Source organism: Anas platyrhynchos, chromosome 2, assembly GCF_047663525.1.
Source record: "Anas platyrhynchos isolate ZD024472 breed Pekin duck chromosome 2, IASCAAS_PekinDuck_T2T, whole genome shotgun sequence".
Taxonomy (NCBI): Eukaryota; Metazoa; Chordata; class Aves; order Anseriformes; family Anatidae; genus Anas; species Anas platyrhynchos.
Window position 1 is genome coordinate 145,469,155 of NC_092588.1, and position 25,174 is coordinate 145,494,328.

Consider the following 25,174-nt stretch of genomic DNA (forward strand, 5'->3'; position numbering starts at 1 on the left):
AACAGACATTGTGGTCTGTAAAGCTTTTCACTGAGTAACAGCCTGAGCATTACTATGAAGGAAAGAATTACATATAATTACACGTTGTTGTTTTTTTTAATTGTCCAAAATACAAGTGACATTTTCAGTGAGAATTCAATTGGGAGTAAGTAATGTTCATACACACACTTTTAAAATAGGAGATGAAACAACAATGTCTTGAATATTTTTTTCCATAGACAAACACGAGCCTATGGGACCCCTGAATAAGTACTTCCATGTAATACACAAAGTATGAGGATCACTGAAGTGTCCACGTGCTTTGATCTGCCAGGAAAAAGCATCACTAAAGATAGTTGCTGGGTTTTGTTTAGTTGGTGGGGACTTTTTTTTGCTGCTAATAATGTCTACCTAGTAAGAACTGAAGTCATCCATTATGTTATCCAGCTGGAAAGCTGACAAGTTAACATATGTTTTTTGAAAACCTTCAAATGAAAGGCTACTTCTACAAGTAATAGAAATCCAAATAAAAGCTTATCAACCTAACTTAAACATATTGTTCTAATTACTACATGGACAACAAGAGCCGTGTATTTTTAAAATAATTGAAATAGGTTATGCATTCACTAAAAGCAAATTGAAGGGAATTGTTTCTCCTTTTGTACTGGTACAGAGATCTTGGACATTCATCATTCATCTGCCCAAGCATTTCAAGGAGCTTCCTCAAACAGTAACGAGAAAAAAAAAAAAAAAGACTACCCACTTGTATTCATGAAGGGTGAGAGGGAGGGAGAATACTGATGCATTTCCATTGGAAACTATCTTCCATAACAAAACCTAGTCATTTTTTTTTAATTTCAAGCATAAAAAAAAAAAAAAAGATGTCCATGAAAACACTATTCATGTGAGCATTTATTAACTTTTCCTTTAATTGCTTTAATAGTGTTACTGCAAATAACTGCATTAACCAAGTTTTCATCGCCAACTTTATGTGTAGTGACATTGTGCAGTACAAATGTTGGAGTTGCTTGCCAGCTAATTTAGAAGGCATTATGCACTTTGTCAATGAACTATGTTAAAAGGCTTAAGGAAAGCTGTTTCAGAAAGGAACAAACCAGCTTAGCAAACTCAAATTTTTCCATGTAGTTTGTTTTGTGTTCTTCTCTTTTTTCTTTTCTTTTTTTTTTTTTTTTTAAAGAGTAAACAACACCAAACTTTGCAAATTATTCCAAAGAGCAACTGGTTAACCCTTACTCTTCTGTTCTGTTTTACCAAGTGACAAAAGAATTCCAAATTACAGGGACAGAAAAAGCTAAATAAAGTCGCCCTATCAGGCTGCACGTTAATGGGAAGGACACTGTCACAAAGATACTTCTCTTATTCCATTCAGAACAGCTGCTGTCTCTAAGGATCTTTGTATTTGTTATAGGATAGAACACTTTCTCCATGGAGACAGTGGAATAGGGGTAAATATATTCCTCGCATTTCTTAGAGTTCTGTATTACTAATACAGTTGACTATAAAGAGTGAAAAGTTTAGCTAGAGGACAGGCTGCTCCTTAGCTGCTTCACATTCACTGTGCTTTTATGACATCGCACAAACAACTGCGGCATAGAAGCAATATAAAAAGCACAAATTGTAATATTTTTCACTGTGGGAACAATGCTTACATCTAAAGAATCATGGTAATAGCAAGTTGATTTTCAGAAGTACACATGACAGGTAGGAAACAACACAACCACCTTTGTCACCAAGAATGTAAATATCTTCCTTGTGAAGATGAAATGAAAACTATGGCATTAAGTTTTCAGTTTTGCAATATTTGGGATATTTTTGTCCCCGTAAAAAAAAAAAAAATGTATAAGCTTATGTTTAACTTTGACCGTAACTAAACAAGCAGATAATTTAAATGTAAGGCATAATCTGTTTTTTAAACAAGATGAGCTGAAGTATGTGTGTATATATATAAGATACTATTAGTTGAAGCTATACTCAGAACCTTGCAGAAACGAGACCTACATGGATATCAGGTTCTGCTAACACAGAACTAGCAGATACGCTCGATATGGAGGAAGCGCAAAACGCAATGCTAACAATCCAAACCTACAGGGAACCAGGAAGGTCAGCTGTAAAATGCAAGATAGGAAACTGAAAAACAATGACTAATGATTGAGACGCTTGAAGAGAACCAAATGTGAAGGTCAACTGAGAATGATTAATTCAAGAATATAGACCAATATAGCATGGTGCATGTTTATATTGCACCTTCCTACTCAATCTTACAAGGTCTTGAAAAGAAAAAAGAAAGAAATTTATCTTACAAATGCTACGAGTAGAGATATGCCAGATTCACAAAATCAGAGGAAATGAGCTTGGCAAACACGGAAATAAATACTACTAGCTATTAGGTATCTTGTCCATCTGTACACAAAAACAATATTGCAATAATGACACTGCTTGTTTCAGTTGCAGTCAAGAGTTTTTCAGCTATTAGTCATGCACACGTAAACACCCACAGAGTTTCACTGGGAGGAATTACCCCACTTGAAGGCGGCAAGCTAAGGTAACAGCCAACAAATGAGGTCTTGAAGTCACCAGAATTTAAACTTCTCCTTTTGAAGGGAGGAGGAGCATGTGAGGAGCTAAGAAGTGCATGATTCAAATAAGTCATACTTATATATATGTGTGTGCATGTGTGTGTGTGTGTGTATATATATATATGTATGTAGTTAGTGACAGCTTCCACCAGTCTCCTTGAAGCCCGTAAGCAAAAGCTAAACTAATCGTACAACTTCAAGCCTTGAGTATGAGATAACTAGCTGGAGGTTTTAATTAGCTTTTCATGAAATCTTAGATGGGCACTATTTTTATTGAAGAAATTCCTGAAAACTCAGCTCTGTTACTCTATACAGCTTGAGTAATCCCAATATTTCAGACAGCGAGGAGTCTTCATGTCCCAAGACTCCTCTCATAATTTTTATTTATAAAGTCCTGGTTGAAATAACCAAGACAATTAAGTTTTGTCACAAGAAATGACTGCAGGCAAAGTATTTATTTCTGAAAAATTAACTGAAGAGTCATCATTTGGCCGCTTTTCAAGGAGTATTCAGAGTGCCTGTTGCTTCCAACAGAGGCAATTACAGATCCTGTCCATGAAGGGAGCAGGGTCCTAAAGCACATTTCCAGACTGAAGTCTGCATCGGGCTCAGGCACTCTTTAAGACCTTCAGCAAACATGTGCAATGTTGCAGAGAAGAGTAGCATATTTACGTAAGCCCTTACTGTTTGCCACAGTGTTTCTTACCTTACCATGAACATGTAATTTAAAGACAGGTGTATCTATATGCGCAATCAACCGACCAATAATGAAAAACCTCCCAGATGATGGTAATCTACATCTGTACTTAAAAAGCACACACAATGCCCAACAAACAGTGTATAGTTATTTTCTGAAGTTCTGTGTATCCAGCAATTCTACCCAAACAGATTTACAAGAACAAACAATCAACCCTCCACTGTTTAAAAATAGCATGCGTTTTTCATATATTCAACTGGTAACATAAAGCTAAAATCTTAGCTTACTTATTCAGTTGTTTGGTTTTTTTTTGCATTATTGTTCACCTTTGAGATTTTTATTTTTAGTATCGCAGCTCATTTTATTACTTGAATTTAGAAAAAAAAAAAAAGGCACATGATTTAAATAAACTAATTCCTGAGCTTTTTTGAAAATCATAATAGTAACAAACTCCTACACCCGTCAAGCAAGCTGTATCAAAAAACTAAAACCTTTGGACTGTTTGACTCCACCTCCAGACATGTGCTGGAAGCACAGAATACTGTCCTAACCACATACAGTGCGTGCTGGGCTTCTTTTGTAGCTGTTTGTACTTACACGGTCTTTGTCATCAGCTACATCACAAAGAATGTCATCCAGATCTAGGATCCCACCATCCCCATGCTCCAGTCGATGTACTTGTATCCAGTAGTTTGGATCCTGCATAAAAGGCAGAAAGAAAAAAGAAAAACATCACATATATATACATATTTTTAAAATAGGAAAAAGGTTATTCACACATATAGATAACATTGCAATCCTATGAATGTTCAACATTAAAAACAGCCATTTATGTCATATTCATGTAAAGAAATGTAAATTGGAATATGAAGCCAAAGGTGTTTTTTTTAATCACCCACGTACATACGTACAGACACTTCCCACTTTCATCGGACAGGCATGATTCAGTGCCATCACTGACAGAGAAGAAAAACGTTCCCGATGTTACCAAATGTATATACATATATATATATATTATATATATAAAAGCAAAGTACATCCTCCTCGAGCTATCCCAGACAGTGGTCTACAGGTACAAAGCTGTACAAGAAAGCAGCAATGTCTGTTTGTTTATTTTGCGTGTTTTTTTTTGTTTGTTTGTTTGTTTTTTATGTGACAGCCGTAAAGGTTTAACAGCTTATCTTACAGGTAGAAATCAATATATTGCAGTCAAAGAGCTTTCTACCTGTGTTTTGGTAGAGTTGGTATGTGGGATATCTGAATCTTAGACAAAGAACACTCCATATTTTAATTCAGAAAAGACACATAAACACACAGACACATATATATGCGCGTGTGTGTGTACAGATATATATGTCCACCAGTAACTGGGAAAAACTGCCTTTATAGTCTTCACCATTACTTCTAATACAGAAGGACACCAGAACTGACAGAGCAATGTTGCACCCACAAAGTGCCTGCTGCATATTGTTGTGCATGTATTTCCTGGCTGCAGCCTAGTACTCAACCTGCTGTTCTTAAAGGGGTTGTTTTCCAACAGGGAAAAGTTGCACTACAAACACACCACCTGAACATGATGCATTATGTTTTCTTGCTTCTCAAATATTCCCCCTTTACAAAGCCAATGCCCTGGGCTGTTGTTACAGGTGGAATAGTAACAGAGCTTTGCTGCCTTTCACAGAACAGACATGACTGCAAAAAGTGACGAATTTGAGGACCTTCCAACTCGCACCATCTTGCAAAGTGTGCCTGACCTCCTAGAAAGACAGGAACTAACATCAACATCTTTTCTGGTACCAGTGTCTAGAAGGAATAATAACAACAACAACAACAACAGCAACAACCTTGAAAATCCTTTGATTTCTTAAAGGATAGAACAGGACAAAAAATCGGACAAGCAGAATTCCTCTAAATCCATTTGTATTTTCAAATCTCGACAGGACATGAAGTTTTGGACAACATGCTTCAGGGAAGAACGTCAAGTGACATTAATTTTGTTTGTAATATACTAGAAAACAATTTCCAAAGTTTGAAAGCCAACATTGCATGTGATATGTAGCGTCGGTCAATGATTTTGAAGAAATTTGATAACCATGAAAGTTGCTTCATTTCTAAGTATATCCAGCTTAAGTACTGCTGTAAATTATCACCATCAGATGCTCAGATTTCAGAATTACATTTTACAGACATTAGGCTATTCATTTCAGAAATTAAATTAGTGATGTTTTGCTCTAATTTCTGTAACTATTAAGATCGTTACCTTAAATTTCTGCTAAGCAAGTATTTATCACCAAACTAGCTGATTTTCCTAATGTATGGCTGTTCCCCACACTGCAATTAGCATTGCAGCGCATTATAGGAAATAACTCAGCATCCATTTCTGCAAAGTAAAATTTCAGAAATGATTTAAAGCAGCACTACATTCTTCACATTATCATGCATGCAGAGGAACTTCAAGATGCTAAGGAACTTCAAAGACCTTTAACAAATGAGTTCTAAAGCAAAGTCCACCAAAGATGTGCCTTTGCAAATTCTGCTCCCAGGCTAAAAGGGAAGACACCTTTCTTCATCATCTATCCCATTATGAAATACTCCTCCGTCTCTGGTACCTAAAGCAGACACTGAAACACAGTTATGAAGACCCAGGCTTTGATGACACATAAGAACTGACAAGCTAGGAAGCCTCAAGGACTTGGTTCTTGTTTCCACTGCTGATTACTCCAGCTCAAAACTGAAGTTAGAACTGAACCATCAGCTGGGCTTCACTGCAGAAATAGAAATGGAGAAACTAATTTGGGGTTTAAGAGAGAGTCCGATCCCTCGTGTTTAGTACACATTACAATTTGTGTGTGCATCACTTAACCTTCTTGGTGAAAAGTGAAACATTAGAAACAGAGAACTGCAACGCTGGCTCAGTGACTGGACTACATCCATCACAACAAACTGCACCCAAAGCGAGACTTCACTATTCCTGGAGGCTTTTTTTTTTTTTTTTTTTTTTTTTTTGCCTTCCTACCACAACTACTTCCCACCTCCAAGGCAAATACAAGGAAACGTGTGAGATTACAGAATCAGGAATCAATAACAGAAACGCCCACTTCTGATGCACAGTTGTGCTATTTCGGCGTGTTCAACCTGCATTAAAAATAGCTTTGCTGTACGCTGCATCACTTTGCTAATTAGTTCCTTTAAAAGTCTCTCGGCGTTGCATAAGCCGTTTCAGATAGCCTCCTTTTTTCCTGCAGTACCTATTTGTTGTGCCATAAGCTGAGCTATTCTGGTCGCTCTTCCTGTTCGACGAGGCCTTGATACAAAACAAGAAGTTTGCAAGACCAGACAAGAAATAGAGAAAACTAGTTTGGCAAGAGCTCACTCTGGCAGGATTTGGTAAGTAAATATGAAATAACAATGAAACTTTTCATTAAAGCCTTTTCCAAACTTCACAGAGCAGCCCTGCTCTTGAGGCCCTTTTGCTCTATTAACATTTTCCCATAAATCACAGATTTGGTGGGGGAGGCTTGGGAAGTAAGAGAGGTCTAAGTGGGGAGTCACATTTGGTAGAGATTAGTTATATCACACAGCCTTTAACCCCCCAAAAAGCTCATCATTTTACTGTACTTACAAGGTACGTAGCAATAGATGGCCCCAAACTGTAACAATTAATGCCATGCAATAACTAAACAAAAAAGATGGAAACATTTAAACTGCTTAAATGCTCAAATTAAATCCCAGCACACATTGTATAAGAACACGTGCTGCATAAGCTCATATGCTTTATTTGCTAAATGCAAAAGAAACTGAACCAAGCTTAGCTCTGACAAATTCAAGTGCACTGGCTTTACAAGGGTACCCAAATTCACAGCTCAGTCCAGTTGCATTTCTCAGCTGCATTTCTCCTTGCAGCCAGCACACAGCCACTCATAATTTCCTATGCAATAGCAGTGGCACAGTCTTCAAACATTTTCTGAAGCAGTCAAAAAAAAATACTGTTTTGGCTTAGAACAGTTAGTGATTCATAATGTGGAAATCAGCAATTAACAAGAGTTTACTGCAGTTTACACAACTTCATCTGTGGGGTAAACTGGTCCAATCCTTCCTTCAGGACACCTCAGACCTTGAGGGTTGCCATCTCCTGGTGGCAGTGCAGAGCCCACAGGTGAGGGCTCACAAACGAAGGACCTGCTCCAGCAGCAACCCCTGGAGATGCTGCCTGCTCACAGCGGATGGAAAGGGGTGCTTACAGGGCTAAGGAAAGGTCTGCTCATTGCAAAATATAAGAAGTGCAAAGGACTTCAGGTCTAGAAGGTGGAGAAGTCATTTTCTGCAAAGATTAAAAAAATATTAAACAAAATTTAAAGTAATATATTTTTAAAATGAGTATTTTCAAGAAACCTTCTTCAGAATTGTTCTGGTTTAAGACAGCAACAATCCCAGGCTTGGATATTTTCCTCTAGCTTCAAAAATTTGTAAATTACAATTAGATTTGCACAGTTTGTTGAAGAAAACAAAGCCATGTTTATAATCTCTCTCCCTCTTGCTTGTGATTGCTCCAAAGGGTACTTACACTGTCCATACCTGCAATGCATTTAGGGGTATCAAAGCACACTGATAGAAAACTCATTAGCTACACTGCTCTACCACTGTGCAAATTAGCAATGCACAATTCTTTCATAAAAGCTATATATAAGTCTTTGTCACTAGTGCATGCAGAAGAACTAGCAAGTTCACTTCATTGAATACGAGGACAGAAGTAATGCTAAACCTGATTTATAACATCTTCATTTAAATATTGCATCACTCAGCTCAAGTCTAAGCAAGTCAGATCTCCCATTTCCTGTGTACACCCATTTAACTATTCTACTTGACGACTATTATAAAGGTACTTATAATTTAAACACATGAGCACCACATTTTCTGCTCCAAAGTCCTCTATAATGGAAGATAAATATTTGCTAAGTGAACACTAACATTGAGAGTGGAAGCAAAAACAGCTTAGCAAAGCCCGTATGAATGCAGTCACTCATATTCTGTTTATTCCATATGACATGACTTGTAAAAAGCACAAAGGAAAAACTGAGAAAACCATTCATTTAAGTAGCATCATTCAGTATTCTGCAGCTAACAATTTCATGTTCCCACATAATGGAAACAAGGACCATATGTGCAAAACAATACCTAGAAACAGGAATGGAAACTACAATGTGTTCTTACTAATGGCACTGAAAGATTTCTTACCCCTTTATTTCTAAATATGTCTTGGGTTTTGCAAATGTACTCAAAAAAAAATGTGTAAAAGTGTTTAACATCAAAAGTTACAATAAAGAAGCTTGTCCTTTGGATTTTTTTTTCCATATTGTACAAGAAGAGAACACCATAAACTTCATCAGAAGAAGCCATTTATTTAACAGAAAGCCAGCCTCCTAAAATGTCCCGTCCGCCTTACGATGTGCAGTGTTTTCACATCTACGTGCCACCAGATGATGCCTGCTGCTGTGATTCCACCTCACCTGCCACACCAGGCAGGTCCCAAAGTACCACGGATATTGAATCTGCGTGACTATGATCATGTAGCCAGGGCTGGGCAATAAGATGTTGAGTTTTGTTTGAAACCTGCCCACGAGGCCTCCAGCAGAGAGCAGTGCTGGAGCAGGGCAGCGAGCGCTCCCCAGCTCCTGCCTTCACGCCCCACCTGCAGTCGCACGGCCTGGGCATCCATCATCCAACCTCAGCCTTCACGTGGATGCACACCAGTTGCACTCACCACGACAGTTTGTTGCACATCTGGAAGTCAGGTAAACTAGATTTTTACCACACACACCTACATCTGTTAAGGCCGAAATGGCAAGAGTATTTCTTAGCATAGAGAAGTACCTCAGGAAATGGGTTGTCATTGTCACGTCGAGCTCACCGCAGCTCCCTGAGCCCCTCTGAGACCACCTTTCTAAAAGTGAAGTGATTTAAATTTGGATATAATTTATAGCTTTTTAAGACCCTTTTCATTACACAGATCCTCAGAGGATTTTTAAAAAACACTCAACAAGACAGTTGTGCCCAAATATTGTAGTGCAAATCTCAAAGGAACAGATGCTGCACAAAGAAGAGTGGAGCTGCAGGAGCAACTCCCTAAGTTTCAATACAACTTCTCATTTGTAAATGAAGAGAAAGGGAAAGTAAACATGCATTTCTAGCCTCTGCTTAAAATCATCTGGAGTTTAAGAGTATATCACAACGTGTGTGGCTATCTTCACTGTTTGAGTATTCTGAGAACAGATAAAGCTTTTGTGGCAAGAGACTACACACGGATCAAAACTAACACAATAACCCAGCTCGGGCGTGGACTGGACTTGTCTGTTCAGCAGCATATGGCACTTGGGCGTGTTAACACAGGCTGAAAGGAAAATAATGGTTAATAAAAACTAATGCATCTGAAAATTTGCCAACGAGTTCATTCATTTCCCTGTCTAGCTCTGTACTGCAGGAGGGAACCGTCAAAACAAGCTGTCAGGTGCCAAGGAAAAGCCACGGACGCTGGGCTCCAGTCACGTTGCACAGCCCCACAGGCCGGGAAGGAGGGCAAACACCTGGCTTTGCACGGCATCTCGCCCCCATCACAGACCCACTGGAACTTCAGACACACAGACCTGTGTAACGCACTGCACCGACACGGTGGGGGGGAAGCAGGTTAAAGACAACTGCTTTCTCTTAGGCGTGCTGACATTGCACCAGGGGCAGAGAGCCATGGTTTTCAACATAAGGATGTTCACTGTCTCTGCAAGGGCACAAGCCTGCAAAATACTGCCTGCATTAATTTAAAAAAAAAAAACAAAAAAAAAAAAAGCCTGCATTAATGACAGTACTCCAGCAGTATGCATCAGGAAGAGTCTGATACCTACAACTCGCAGGTTACCTGGCCCCGAGCTGCAGGGACTGTCACCTCCTCCTTTTCTGCTGGCACTCCCCCTGCAGTCACTCCCTACCTAGCAGTTTTGGAGCATGTTTACCTTGCCCTGTGCCCCACGCAGTAAAGAAAACAGGGCTTTTTCTTCCTTTAACCCATAAAATTGCTCTTTGGACTAGGTACCACGCTAAAGTAAATGTATTAGTATTTTGTACAACCAAGAAACAGAGCACTACAGCTGGGAAGGTTACATACACATTAAGAAAAAGGTTTGGTCAGGGATTCTTTTTTTTTTGAAACATGTAGGTATACATACGGTATCTTCAACCAAGAATTGCATAACTGATTGCAGATACGAAGCAGCTATGAAAACGAGAAAAACATGCACGTCTAATAACTGAAGCATCTTGTTCCATTTTTACATTCACCAATACTTTTCCAGCCTCACTAAATGGTCTTTAACTTAGCAATGATCCATTCAAGATAACAAGAACATCTGGCCAGTATCATTCTTCCTGAGACAATGAAATGTTGGAAAGGGTGTTTATGAAGTGAAAAGCAATGTTAGCTTTTGCATGCATCCTACATGCCTACTTTTAGCAATAACAGTGATTTACTTAAAAATTTATCACGTTACTCCATCAGCTTCAGTCCTCAGTATAAAAGTCTGATAGCCAAAGGAATATGAGCCAATTATTAGGTGACTTTTGAAATTAAATGTCTCCAAAAGCCCACTACATTGAAATAGTATGGTCAGTAACCCAATGGGACACTACCACGTACTGAGTTGTGTTGCATTACTATGGGAGTACAAAAAAGCGTCAAGGAGCTACGGGTTCTTGCTGTAAACAGCAAAAGTGTGCTGTTAAAACAGTGAGCGAGCTTTGTTAACCACGATGAAGTTTGCATAAACTTTCAGATCATAGGTCACAAAATGGCTTGGGCTGGGAGGGACCTTAAGGGTCATCTAATTCCAACCTTTCTACATAGGAACCTCTTGCTTTTGTGAAATAAATGTCCTTGCACATAACGATTTCTAAAATACACCAGTAAAACAGATGTACTCTAGACAACGAACACCCACGGCATGGCTGGGGCTGGCAGGGACCCGGGTGCGGGATGGGGAGCTGGGGCACGGCCCCTGCCTCCCCTCAGGCCGCAGCCTGCTGCCACCCGGGGCCTCCCGGTCCCCGCGGCGGGCCCTGGCCGAGCTCTGGGCAGCTCCTGCCGCCTCCTTCCCCCGGGTACTGCCGAAGGCGGCCCCGGAGGAGCTGCTGGGGCCGGGGGCAGCGGCTCCGGGGCCAGGCGGCCGCTAGGAGGTGCCGCTGCCAAAGGGCAGGGGCCGGCTCCCGGCCGCCGCTGCCGCCCTCGGGGCGCCGAGGCCTGAGCGAAGGCGGGGGGAAGCCTCGCGTCTGTGACAGATCAACGCGCTTCTCCCCTGTGTTTTTCTTTACCACCCCTACTGTTCCTTTGTGCTGCGTGATCGTGTTTGCCTGGGGGGTAACAAAAATAAAAATATTTGAGGGAAATGTATCGAGTGGATCTGTAAACTCCTTCACATCCATGTTGCGAGCACTCAGTAGCACCACCCTGTTTAAACTGCAAAGTAACTTTTCTGTGGGATTTATTCCTCCACAGGAAAATCCTAAAAATCCTAGACCTCTATCCCAGCACTGCCACAGCCTCCAAGTGTGATAAATCCGCAAGGGAGGTGAGAGAAAATTGTCCTTTTCAGAGTATTTTGCTGTAATGCAGAGATGATGCCACAAATCTGCATAGTAAACACAACAACAAAATGCAACAAAACAGCTCATGAAATACAATTTATAATTATTAGTACTAGCTTCAGATCATGGATATGAATCACAGCAATCGAGTCCAGAGTTCACAAACGCTTAATGAAACGCACTGACTATAATGGTGCAGGATCTGCTATGCAGAGACATCGTTATTCGGGCAGCGAGGGTGAAAGCAATGCAGAGCCTCTGGCTTTTTGCTTGACAATTGATCTGTGAGTGAATTTGATTAGAGAGAAGTGTTTTCTAGTTCTCCTGAGAGCGTCTCCCTTACATCCATCCATCATTACAGCACTGCTTGGATTTAGGCTTTCATTGGTTTTTCAGCCACAATGACAGCCCTTCAAACTCAGCGCTAGATTTAGACTGGAATAATGTATTTTACGGGAATAAACAGCCACATGCGTATGCCTTCATATACAGAAATAGATGGTGCAGACTGACGTGTACGATTGACCTATGTCAATTAAATGTTAAAAAAAAAAAAAGTATCTGACAAAATGCTTCAAGGGGAGATTTAGGAGGGCACAAATACAGCTGTCTGCTCTACTGACAACCAGCGTGAGACGAAGAGCCTAATTTATTTCAGAAATGTACTGGAAATAAGACTTTCATTTGGGGGCTATTAATATCAAACACCGTGAAAGATGGAAACAACAAAATCTGATACATGCTCCCCGGTGGGCAGAGTCAATTAATCTTGTAGTATATGAGCTCTAAACTACGATTAATATGCAGAGAGAGTTGTAAAAACATTAGTGCAAACAGAGCCTTACATTTCCAACACCCTGTAAGCTACAAAGTTAGTAGGTAATACGAAAAGTCCTTCTCTCTCCAGAAGACTACTATTCCTCTGGAAGCTTCAAAGTCAAAGCGTGGTGGGTAGGGCTCTGCAATACCAACAGCTTTGCTGAACCACGTAGATGGAATGCACAAGTTATGTGAATCACAGGAAAGATATCACTTTTTAGGTCAGCGATACGGTATCTTATGTTTTTGATAGGATTTATAGTTTTGTTAATTAGTCAAGCAGAAAGGATTTTTTTCCTGAAAACAGAAGCACAAGTAGACAATAGACAAGTATGAAAATGATGTGAATAGATAAAGCACTTGTACAGCACTGTGTGTTCAGTAACAAGGATAAATGTGTTCTAGGAGGGCACAAACCAATGCATCATCTCTAGAGACCAATATGGAAAGCACCTGCCCTTGCTCTGCCAGGTGGCCCAACCTCTGTGCTTGTTGCTAATAAGAAAGAAGGGGATTGAAGGCTTCGGGAGTTTCCACCGTGCCCTACAGAACTACTCCCAAGACTACAACAACCTTGTCACCATTTGGAGGACAAGGAGATGGCAATGCTTCCCCTTCCTTCATCCTCCACACCTGTGTGGAGATTGTAGATCACACCATAGCCTGCTTCTACGTGTCCTAATTAGGCTGACAGAGGACCCTCACACCAGCACCCATCATCACATCCACAAGGATCAGACACCAGAGGCACAGGATGGCTGTTTCACACACACCTGTGTGCACCCACAAGTGCCTGTGGGTCAGACCCACCAGGGAAGATTTATTTCCAGTTAGTCTGCAAAAGCAATGTGGAAATAATCATAGTAGCATGTTAATTTATCTGTTAAATACTTTTCAAGACGTTTTAACCAAAACAGGCCTTATTTTCATCTCTGGGGGAAAGTTTTAGCAACAATATTTAGCTATTACTTTTCCAAACTGGCCAGTCTTTGTGAAGCAGTGTAACTTCAATACTGTCTTGTGGCTCTGATTGAAGGGAACAGTCATTCATTTCTAGGCACTCCTAGCATTTGTCTAAAATGTTGAGAACAATCACTATATAAATACGATTACAATCATTATTATTTTTGTAAGGTGAAATAAAACAGATTTGCCAATCTCTGAATTCAGGGCTCTGAATCCTGCCAATCCAGAGCAGGAACTGCAAGGTTTTGCTCCAGGTATGGGTGCAAGAAAGAAAACACCTTACCTCCAAACTCCTAGCAGTAATAATCTCAAGGATTATTTGCTTTGTTTTCAAATGTTTGCATAACTTCTGAAGATAAAGATTAAAAAAAAAAAAAAAAGATTACTCTGAGGTAGCCTTAGGTTTAGCACGCCTGTATTTTAGCTGCCTGACCACACTGCAGGGTATTACCGTTTTTTATGATAAAGCATAATTAGCACCATAGCAGGTTGGAGACTTCATGGGGAAAATAAAGACAGAATGAATGCTGAGAGTTTGTGTCCATGCTAAGGTCAAAGGTCATCAGTTACAGTTCTTCCTCGCAAACCTGCTGTAATCCTCTTTTTCAAATCAATAACTAAGCTCATGCCTGGCCCAAGCTCAAGGCCAGCCCCATTTAACCAGAGGAAACCAGCGTCCCAATTCCCACTCTCTGAGTGGTGAAAACAGCTCCTAACAGGTGAACCCTAACTTCTTCTTGCCCTGAGCCCTCATCTCTGCAGTGACTCTACCCTTACTCCCCACTAAGTTCTCTTTTCCCTAAACCCTATTTACAGTTCCAGAATGCCATTTATACCAAAAATCATCTGGTCCCTAATGCTGCCGGGTGCACCACAACCTCCCCCTTCTTCCTCTCCCTCCTCAAAACCTACTCTTCTCCTTCATCATCCGTAATTATTTATGGCTCACCATCACTTCCATAGCTGGCCAGCAGCAGCAACAGAGAGCACTCCCAAGATATTAAAGCAAACACTGATGACAATTATTGGGAAAAAAAAAAAATGTTGTAAAAGCATCAGCCCTCCATTTGCTACACCGCAATCACTATATCAGTATTCCTCCCAACTTTACCTCACGATACCCTTGCAGACCCAGCTGCATTAGTGCCCAGCATGAACAAAGCATGCAAAGTTAAGCCCCAAAAATGAATCCTCTAACGTAGGAAGTTGGGGGCTAGCAATAAGAGCCTCATTTTACTTTCTTAGTTATCTTCTCCCTTGTCACCTACAGCGATAGGGAGCAGCTAACAGCAGGGCACTGAACTCTAACCCATTACGCATCTTCCAAAATTGCTTAAATCTCTAACAGCATGTCTGCACTCGTCAAAATTAAAGCAGAAGTCTTGATTAAGAGAGAAGCAAAACCAGCTAGTCTTCTTGACCTGAAATGAAAGCAAGAAAAAAAAAATAACCATTAAAACCAGTGAAGCAATGCCAAGCCCTGTTTTGAACAAAAGGTAAACCTTTAAGTCTTCTCAACTGAGCTGTGAGTACATCATATAGGAAATTGTAAAAGCAGCTTAATTTTTCCAGCTTTGGACAGCATGATCTGTGCCTCTAGACACTCTGGTGCTCCCAGTCCTAACTTATAATGTGGTCTAAGTTAGAAATTCCCATCTTCATAGCAAAGTCAACCCTGGCAAAAGACAGAGATCAATGGCTCAAATGTATGCAGGGTAAGTATGTCAGAAATGTACTAAAACGCAACACAATATTCCACCTTCAATTGTATCTTCCAGCCCTGTAAAAACCAAGTAGTTATCTTTCCTTTTCTGGAAGATGAGTAAGGAAGTATTTGTTACTTGCTCAAACCTGGCTTTTCAAAATCCAGTTTCTACTTCCTTACATGCTTTGAGAAACCGACTTTATAAAAATACTTTGAGTAAAACCGTGTACTTATTTCTGGGAATTTTTCGTAAAGCCAAAGAAGATTAAAAACAAAAACAAATTAAAAAAAAAAACTCAGTTGCATGCAGTTCATACATTTACAGAAAAGTTTTGTTTTGAAGTTTTACTTTCTGTTAGTAATTCCTTTAAAATTAATACAGTACATTTGAGAGGAAGAAAAACAAGTAGCAAACCCTGGCTAATGAGCCCTAGAAAAAAACAGGTTCTTAGAAACTACACAAGTCTTTTTTTTTTTTTTTTTTTTTTTGGAAAACCTGTCTATATTATTCATCTGGGCTCTCTCCAACTGGTGCCACACCAAAAGGCTGAGATAGGAAGGTGCCAACATCTCTTGCTAACTTCGAATTACTAGTGTTTAACCACTGCTGTTGTTACTTGCATTAAAATAGTGTCTTCGGTTCCAGTGAGGAGCACAAACTGCTTGCTGTTCTGTAACCGTACAGGATAGCAAAAAGAAAAGAGCTTGCTGAGTAGGAATAGATTAAAATACAGCATCTTTTTGGCTGTTGCAGCATATATTTTAGATAGCATACACTCCCAAACAACTCCCAAGCCAGTACTACATCAAGCTAAATGAAGTTTTAAACCATTTCATCTAACCACAGCCTCTCTTCATGTATTTTTGCAAAACACTTCAAATGAATTAATTTAACTTTGCAAGTTATCCCCTAGCAACCAAGGGTCCTTTGTTGTGTCTCTTCTCTTCTACATTAATAGCAGCAGCACTGCTAAAAATACAATAAAGTTTCAATAACTGGGATAAAAATACACTAGAAAACAAAAACTTTTTAAAAACTGGAGTGACAGAAGCTTGCAAGCAACAACACAACCTCCTTGCATAGATAAAGCCCACTCTCCGATTTTTAAAACTAAGAATATTGTTCTTAAAGAGGAAATCTGCCACAAAAACATTTTGTATTTGGATTCTCACTCTTCCCTCATGCTCTGCTTTGATTGAGCAAAGGGGAAAACAAAACAAAACAAAACAAAACCTGATGTATGCTTAACCAACTGAAAACCCTAAGAAAAAACAAAGCATTTTCAAGACCCTAAACACGCGTTTCCATTTCCCAGGTAGTGAGGACTTGCTTTCTAGTGTAGAATTCTTCAGTTTGGCTGGTTTTATGGCTGCTTTTACATGCATTTTGCTACAGGCAAGTAACTCGCAAGTGTGCACAGACGAAAGCCCCAGCGCCCCATGGACAAGCCAACCCCACACAGAGGTCACTTACACCCGATACCTCCCCTGCATTACCAGGGGATTCAGCTTCTCCGTGGCTTTATGAGACTTGCTGCTGGGAGAATTCCCAAAAAAGCCCCCAGTCTATATTTAGTGAACTTTTTCAGATATGGAGAGGTCATGAACTTCCTTACTTTGGTGAGACAAGAGCAAGATCTACAGGCTGCAAGCTAAAGATAAAGTTGGCTGGGGGCCGTTGCTATCTTGCAGGCAGAAAGCATTTCTAATCCAGAGCCCCTCGCCCCTTCAAAATTAAGTAGGAAGGGGGAGAAATCAATGTTTTGCTGCTTTTTTATGCATCGGTGCCGAACAAAAGGGTGAGGCAAAAAACCTCCTCTTCATTTAGCCCTCAATTTTAAAAACAGACTGTTTATACAAGCACATGTAAGAGATTGCATGGCCATAAAGTAGGTGGGGGGATGAATGCTGCACACACACTAGGTAATGGAGGAAGAGGGATTATATTCTCCCGGCTGTCATGAATCAGACGCTGACTCACAGCGATACTCTGGGCCAGGCCACACTTCTGTTCCAAGTTCGCGTGCATGGATTTCATCAGGAGGTTTGCGCCGAACAGTAAAATTTAGCCCTAGTAACATTTGATTTTGCTGGATGACTTGTACCTCTTCTAGCCTTCCTATTTTGGAGGTGATTTCATTTCTTTCTACTCTTAAATAGCACGGACATTTTCACACTTGGAATGTTCTCATCCTGCCTACAAATACAAAATATAACACAAAAATTAACAGTAAAGTAAAATTTTGCGATTTAATAGGAATGTTTTAGATGGCTTAGAGAAGTGGAATAGAAATCTAGAATCATGTCATCACCTAGGTTGGAAAAGACCTTCAGGATCAGCAAGTCCAACCACCAGCCTGCCCTACCAAGTCCCAAAACTGAACTGTGTCCCTTAATGCCGTGTCCACACGTCTCTTAAATCCCTCCAGAGCTGGGGACTCCACCATTGGGTAGCCCTTTACAATGCTTCAGTCCTCACCCTCAGGAGAGTTTCTTCCACGCAAGCTCCTCGAAAACAAAACTTGAAGTAAAAACACCAATTTTGACAGGGTTTTCCTTTGAGAGGACCAGGCAGGGGTGTTGGTTCTGATGGCACCTGACACGCAGGCTGCAGGAGATGCAGCCCTCACTGCCGGCCTCCCACTGCCCAGCCTCTGACCCAGCTCTGCCAGGCACTGCAGGAATTACTTCTTACAAAAGCTCCCACTACCATTGAAATGCCAAATAAATAAAAACCTGATTTTCTTCTCGCAACAGAAAGCTTGTTCACTAGCTAGTTTTATGTAAAACTTGGTTGTTTGAAAACTTACTAAGCTTTCGTGGTTCATAAATACATTTTTTAAACTGTCTTGGACTCCAATCTTTCAGACCTCTCAAGCTCAAACAATACATCCTTTTCAGACAGTTCTGGCATCAGATGAGATCGAACTTAACACTGTGATAGTCAAACACTCTCCTAAATTATAAAGACAGAAAGAATCAAAAAATGTCTTGAACTCTGGAATTTTTCCTGCTCGCTGTGAGAAGCACAGTCCTGTTGCACAATACAATTTAACACATTAATCTGTATGAGCTGTTCTCTGCATTGCTCTGTAAAGTGAGAGCAAGAGCAGATGTCTTTATGCTGTTAATTGAGAACAAGGCATGTTTTGTACAATTAAACAAGTCAATTAGAATTTAGCACACTGATGTCTTGAAGTGATACTTTACACACAGTGAATCTAATAAAAATTCTTGTATTTTGAATCTTACATCAGTCTTGCATGGATGACGGATGCAAACACATTTTTAAATATTTAGAAAGAGAAGACTTCCTTGAAACCTTGAATATTTCACCACACAGAATTTGATAAACTACATGCCTCTCTCAAGACTCAAAGGGACCAAAAAAAAAAAAAAATTCAAAACAGCTACCCTTTCCATCATAAAACAGATTTTGTGCCTACAGTGTTATACTTGTGCCCAAGAGAAACACACTAGGCTGAGATAATTCAGATCACTGTACTAATGACAGGCATCAGAAATAATTCCATATGTAATCATGTTTACAGGTATTACTCTTTACAGAGATATTCAGGGTGCAAAAGTTGGACCTGGGTCAAAATGGAAAAGCTGCCTGCACTTTGATTCACAACACTACCATGATCAAAATGGTTAATATATATATATTTATATATGTATATATATATGTATATGTATATATATATATGTATATGTATATACACATACAAAGCACGTCTGTGTTTGGGACTTTCACACTTCAGGATCCAGAGATCCTTAAATGGAAAGCTCTGTTTGAAGGTAGCTTCATACAAATGCATCACAAATAAGCAAGGCCCAAATGTAATTACTTGCTCAAGTGACACAGAGCAAGGAGCCATGCCAGGAAAAGCAAGCATCGGGGCAGCAGGCTGTGCACAGCCCATGGAGGTGCAGGGACACAGAGGGGCTCAGCGACATCTCCTCCTCTTCTTCCTGCTCCTCCCCACAGCTCATCGCTTATCACAACAGCTCGAGATTTCAGCAGGAATCAAGGTGCTTTCCAAGAGATGGAGCATCAGTCCCAGCAAACTTAGCTTACAGCTGATCCACTTGAAGTTACAGTGATTTACCTAGCTGAATTTCCTAAAGCTCACTGTATTTTTTCCAGAGAAGCTGGTATGTGGACAGGGGTGTCCCACTAAAGGGACATGCCCACAGCCACAAACTGTGGATGCAAATCCAGCTTTTAACTCTGCACCAGGCTTATCTGCAGCAGAATTTGGTGCCAGCTGGGTGAAACAAGAAGCACTTTTCACTTCTGTGATGGGCTAAAGCCTGGCCCCCAAGCCAGCTGCACTGCTGTCCTTGCATGGGCTCTGCCCCCTCACCCCTCTGCCCTCCTGGCCACCTCTGCAGGCAAAACAAGAAAATGAGAGAGGGCTTCAAACCAGAAGTAAACATCAGTGGGCTCCAACCAGCAGCAAAAGAGTCTGGGGAAATGACACAAACCACTGCTATTGCAATCACTTCAGAGGCTTGGGGTTTTTGTCTCACATTGAGAGGCCTTAAGAGTCTAAATTACAGGGATGGGCCTGGGTTAGCCGAGGCAAGCAGGAGGGTGGGCAGACACAGCAGCTCTGTACCAAGATGATGCTCAGAAATGTCACAGAAAGGAGAAAAAAAAAAAAAAAAAATACAGCATTTGTCATTACTAATAGATCTACATCCCTTAAAAGAAAAACTCATAATTTCTGCTGAACTCTGAAAAACATAGCTTGTCTTCAGACTACAACTCAGAACTCAAATTTTCACAAAACAGAGCAGTCAGCACAAGGTAAGCGCAGGTTTTTGTGCAATTAACTCAAATTTAGCTCTAGGATATTGCTGTCTATATAAGTCTTTCCTGTTTCAAATCTTACAGGCGAAACAGGATCAGGGAAAGGTTATTTGAGACTTCTGTTTCATGCATTCCCTTTTGATTACAGACTAAATCCAAAAGAGACTACTCAAAGGCCAAGATAAACGTGCAATCACAGAATTGGTTCTGGCTCAAACGGCCTTGGAGTCAGTAGAAAGTGCCCCAGCCTCCAGAGAGGCTCAGCCTGTGCTTGAATGCAGCGTTAAGCCCTATTTACTAGTAGTCTGAAAAGCCATACACATGCACTACAGGAACATTTTGCCAGGCTCAGGGAGCGATGGTGGGTAGACGACGAAGAGCCCTTGTCTCCTGCCAACCCGTCCGTATGGCACGCCTGTGGTGTATTTCTTGCTGGCTCCAACTCACTTTCAAGCCTTGTATCCTGGCAGAGAAGGCCGTGTCCTGTTCTTGTGAGATTCTTGCGTGCTCTGTCTTCACAATGGATCAATGTTAACAAACATTTGCAAAATTTTCAGCTCCACGTGCACACGAACCACTTAGGAAGCAAAGCAAATAATCAAAGTTCAGAAATCCGTCTAACTCACAACCCACGGGACAAGGCAAGAGGAAAACAGGCGTTTTGCTATAAAGCAGGTACTGTGCTGTGACACAGGGCACTTGGCACGTAAGAATAAATAATGAAAGCGTGTTGTTGTACATGAAATGCCTATGTAATAGCTAGCACATGACTTTAGGGCTCCCCTCTTTGCCAGAGCGCAGATTCAATGCACATCGAGGACTTCACTGCCAACAAGCGAAAGGAAACTCGCAGGCTTGTTGCAAATGACTTTGGGGATGGCAGGATTAAGGAATTTCAGTGTAATTACTACCAGAAGTTTGGGCCAGCTATGACAGGCAGGACAGAAGCAACTGGAGGTTGTATGTGATGATCTGCAGAGTAACTGCACTGCCTGCCCCTGGGAAAAGATCGCTGCGAAGGTCTCAGCTCTCCCAGATGATTTTTCTACGTACATTTTTGTTGCATATTTTGTTCCCGTTTGTGCTGATAAAACTGTTCTGACTGCTGCAGTACAATCAATACTGGAAAATGTTTTGTTAAAAGACTAAAATTATGCTGTAGTCTGGGACAAAGCAGGATGCAGGGTTACATCCAGCTGCTTCTAGACTGAAAAAGGGAGAGAATCGAGGTGCCCAAGGAACGTGGCATGCAACCGGTGTGCACTTTGGCCAGCAGCACCGATGGCCCCGGACCTGGTCCTGCTGTCAGAGCCGGCAGCCTGGGGCCGAAGATGCACCCAAACCACGAGGTGTGACGGCCTCCTCTGATGCACCGCTGACTAACACAGCATGTGAGTAAGGGAGGGCAGGAGGCTCAGTGGACAAATTCACTGCAGCCTGGCAAAAGGCAGCAAGATCCTTCCCAACTTTGCCCTGTTTCTTATTTAAAAAAAAAAAAAGTCAAAGTGATAGAGGGTTTTCCAAGCCCTCTGCCAAGAGAGGAGTACAACCACACAGGCCAAGGACATCATGACAGAAAACATGAATGCACAGTACTGCATCTTGGGGGGGACAACACATGCCCCAGCCACCGTAAACCAGGTGACCTTAGATAAATGTTTTTAAAAGCTGCAGCAATACAGGGACCAAATACTGTACTGCTGCTGAGCAGTCACATATACACACAACATCCCCACTGTCTAGCAGAGAACAACAGGAGCAATTCCCAGCAAAAGGCACTGCTGAGGCTTGCAGCACAAACCCCTGTCTATACCAGCTCCATAAATTTACTTTCAGGAAGGTAAGAAACGTGGGGAAGGGAGGAGGTGCAGTTTCCCTGCATATTGAAGAAGTTCATGGAGCAATCACATGCACCGAGTATTTAAATAAAGCTCAAGACAAAGCATCCCCCCATCCCCTGAGCTTCAGTGTTCCCTCTCCTGCCACCAGTGGGCTACCACCAAAGCCTCCTGCCCAAGCCAGCCACACCTGCAGGAGCCTTTTAGCATTCACCACAGACACCAAGGGAGCTCCAGCTCTTGGTGTCATTTCACACAGGGCTCTTCACATTCTCCGCCTGGTTCTCACGAAGCCTTGATCACATCTAATGACCCTTAAAAAAGATAATACAACTACTCATTTTGCAACAGATCTTGCAGGAGAACACGAAGCTGCTCTCATAACCCACTTGCTTTGTTGATATTACAGTATCTTACACATTGCAAAAATAAATACATCAGAAATAACAACCACTTACAGAAAACTACACATTTATCTCCCCAGAAAACAGAGGGGTTTGTAGCACACATAACTAGAGGGATTTATTTTTTTTTCAAAAGCTGTCAGCACCAAAATCACCAGTGCAAAGACAGGCCCCACCAAATGAAGATTTCAGAGAGAATTAAGCAAGTTCCCCACAATGGCAGGAAGTGAATCTGTGGACAAAGCAAATAAAATACTTTGCCTGCTTTGCTCCAAATCTTAGAGTATTATTGAAGTGGCTTTTGCTGTGTACACAAGTTTTAATGCTAATTACACTTGGAAAATGCAAACAAAACGAAATCTGATTTACTGGCATCTTTAAAATAGCCTGGGATAGCTGGAGAAATGTAGCTCTGGGTGCATTAAAATGCAGTTATCACTGCACGGCGTGGAAAACCGATCCATACCTAAGGATTTAGCTGGCAAACCATGCAATATGGAAACCATGACAAAAATGACAAAAACCAAAACAAGTATAAGTCAGCCTCCTCGGTGAGCTGAGTTCACTGGACGAGACAAAGAAAATCCCATCTTGCAGCAAATCGTGTTTTACCATTCACAGCATTTCACAATGCTCTGTTCCTAACGCTGAACACTTTACCCCAGCCATTCAGAAGCAAAAGAAGGGGAATGAGAAAAAAACAAACACACCTAAGAGCTCTCCAGATGATTCACTTTATTAGAAATTAAAACACAAAATCATCCTTTCCCCACAACAAGGCTCCCTCTCAAGGCCCAGCCTCGCCTCCTCTGGGCTGTAGGGACCCGCAGGGCCCAGCTTGGCTCGCTCAGCGGCCACGGGCTCCCTATGGGACAGCAAAAAGGCCCCAGCAAAGCACGGCCATATGGGAACGTGGCCCCGAGCTCAGTGGGGTCAGGGCGCTGCTCCCACAGCCTGCCTGCTGGCTCCCGATGTCAGAGCTCCTGCAGGCAGCTGTTTGTGGACATCCAGGCTAGTTGTACATGTCCTGCATGGCTATTTGCATGCACCCAGGTCACTTCAAGTTATATCCCATTCTGATATGTAGTCTACAAACCCAAAATGAACAGGACTTACTCACAATGTGTGTAAAAAGCCCATAAACGCGCACACCCAGAGCCATCGGGCTGGGAGCACCAACACCTCACAGGCACGGCGGATGCGCTGCAGTAAGGGGGCTGAAGGAAATGTGAAGATGAGCCACAGATGCTGCCTCTGTCCTTCCGATTTCCTTCTGTCCGCCACTGATGAAATTACTCCTTTGACTAAAAGTCTGTTGCACTGACACACTGTATGGTTACGTGTACAGGCCTTGTACCACCTCCTGTACCAGTTTCCATTTTATTGGGCTATGTATTAAACAAGCTCAGCTTTGCTTTTTTTCCTTTTTTTTTTTTTTTAATGCACATGACAAATTAATTCCTCTTGCAGGAACAAGCTGTGAGCACTCCATTGCAGTGGGCTCAGGCTTCCCTACCTGGTGCCCCTCAGTGCACATTTGCCCCCAGCAGTCCAGCATCTATCTCCAGCACAGAGCTTTAGGAAATGAAGACGACCCCAAAATAACAGAAAGGCCGTGTTCAGACCTGGCATCACAAAGAGAGATCTCCAAAAGCCCTGGATATTCTGCAATATCTTCAAATTACTGCAAATGCCTGCCTTCACTAAAAACACACTATTCACTAGTTAGCAAAATTTTAAGTACAAGCAAACAAATTCACTGGTATATTGTTTCCATTCATTTAGACTGAAAGAGGTTCGTATTTTTAAAATCTGAAAGAAATTATGGACAACTCTCCCCCACCTTGTCTGGAAAGAATATGCCTCCTCTACTGTAAAAATAAAATCAAAACAGTAGGATACAGTGGGAAGAGGGGGGAGTACGAGGAATACCTGCTTGGGCATTTTTGATTTTCTTCATGTTTTCTTTTTTTTTTTTTTTTTAAACTGTTTTTATTATTATTATTCTAAATTCAGAACTGTCCTCCTATGACAGAAAATTTAGGAGGAAAAAAACATCAGCTCTGCAAGAGCAGTACTTCAGCAACAGACCTAAAAATCTCAAAGTACATTTAACATAACGCTATATAAATAATAAGAATTGCATCTCAACAACTCCGGAGAAATTTGTTGTAACGAAATGGGCAGGAGGCTCAGTCCCTTCTGTTGTTACAGCATCTGGTGGGAATGTTCTTACTGGAAACTTTGGAGGAACAGCCTCCATTTTATAACCTCAAGTATAAAAAAAATTTGTGGCAGTAAGTAAAACATAACCAAAATAAGTAATTTTTCATGAAATTCTGTGCCTTCCAGAAGTTTACAAAAACTTCCAATATTAGGCATTCTTATAGATACCATTTTAACTTCTCTTTAACTAAATTGATGCATTTACTGAACAGATAGGTATCGGTGAAAACACACAAGCAACGCTCACAATACATTGCAAACTTGAAATGGGCAGAAGAAAACTTGAAACACAGATAGGAATACTCCAAATGCTGCATGCAGCGTTGTGCAGCACAGCGGGGTGCGGATCTGCTCCCAAAGCCATGGACTCCACACCTGCAAACGCTGGTCCAGCAGCAGTGCCTGGAAGCCTTCCAGCTCAGGATGTCAGAGCAGAGCACATGGTGATGTGCTGCGTTTGTTCAGTATTAACACGGGAAACGCGACTGCCCTCATTATG

At 41.2% G+C, this 25,174-nt stretch overlaps 1 protein-coding gene across 27 annotated transcripts in view; it reads right to left on the reverse strand.

Moving 5' to 3' along the window:
* Nucleotides 1-25,174, reverse strand: part of PARD3 (par-3 family cell polarity regulator) — a 443,789-nt gene that overhangs the window by 392,077 nt on the left and 26,538 nt on the right. For all 27 annotated transcript variants that reach the window (XM_072033793.1, XM_072033801.1, XM_072033797.1 and 24 more), the window contains exon 2: nucleotides 3,871-3,972. In XM_072033793.1, the coding sequence (XP_071889894.1) occupies nucleotides 3,871-3,972 (102 nt within the window). The remainder of the gene's footprint in view (nucleotides 1-3,870; nucleotides 3,973-25,174) is intronic.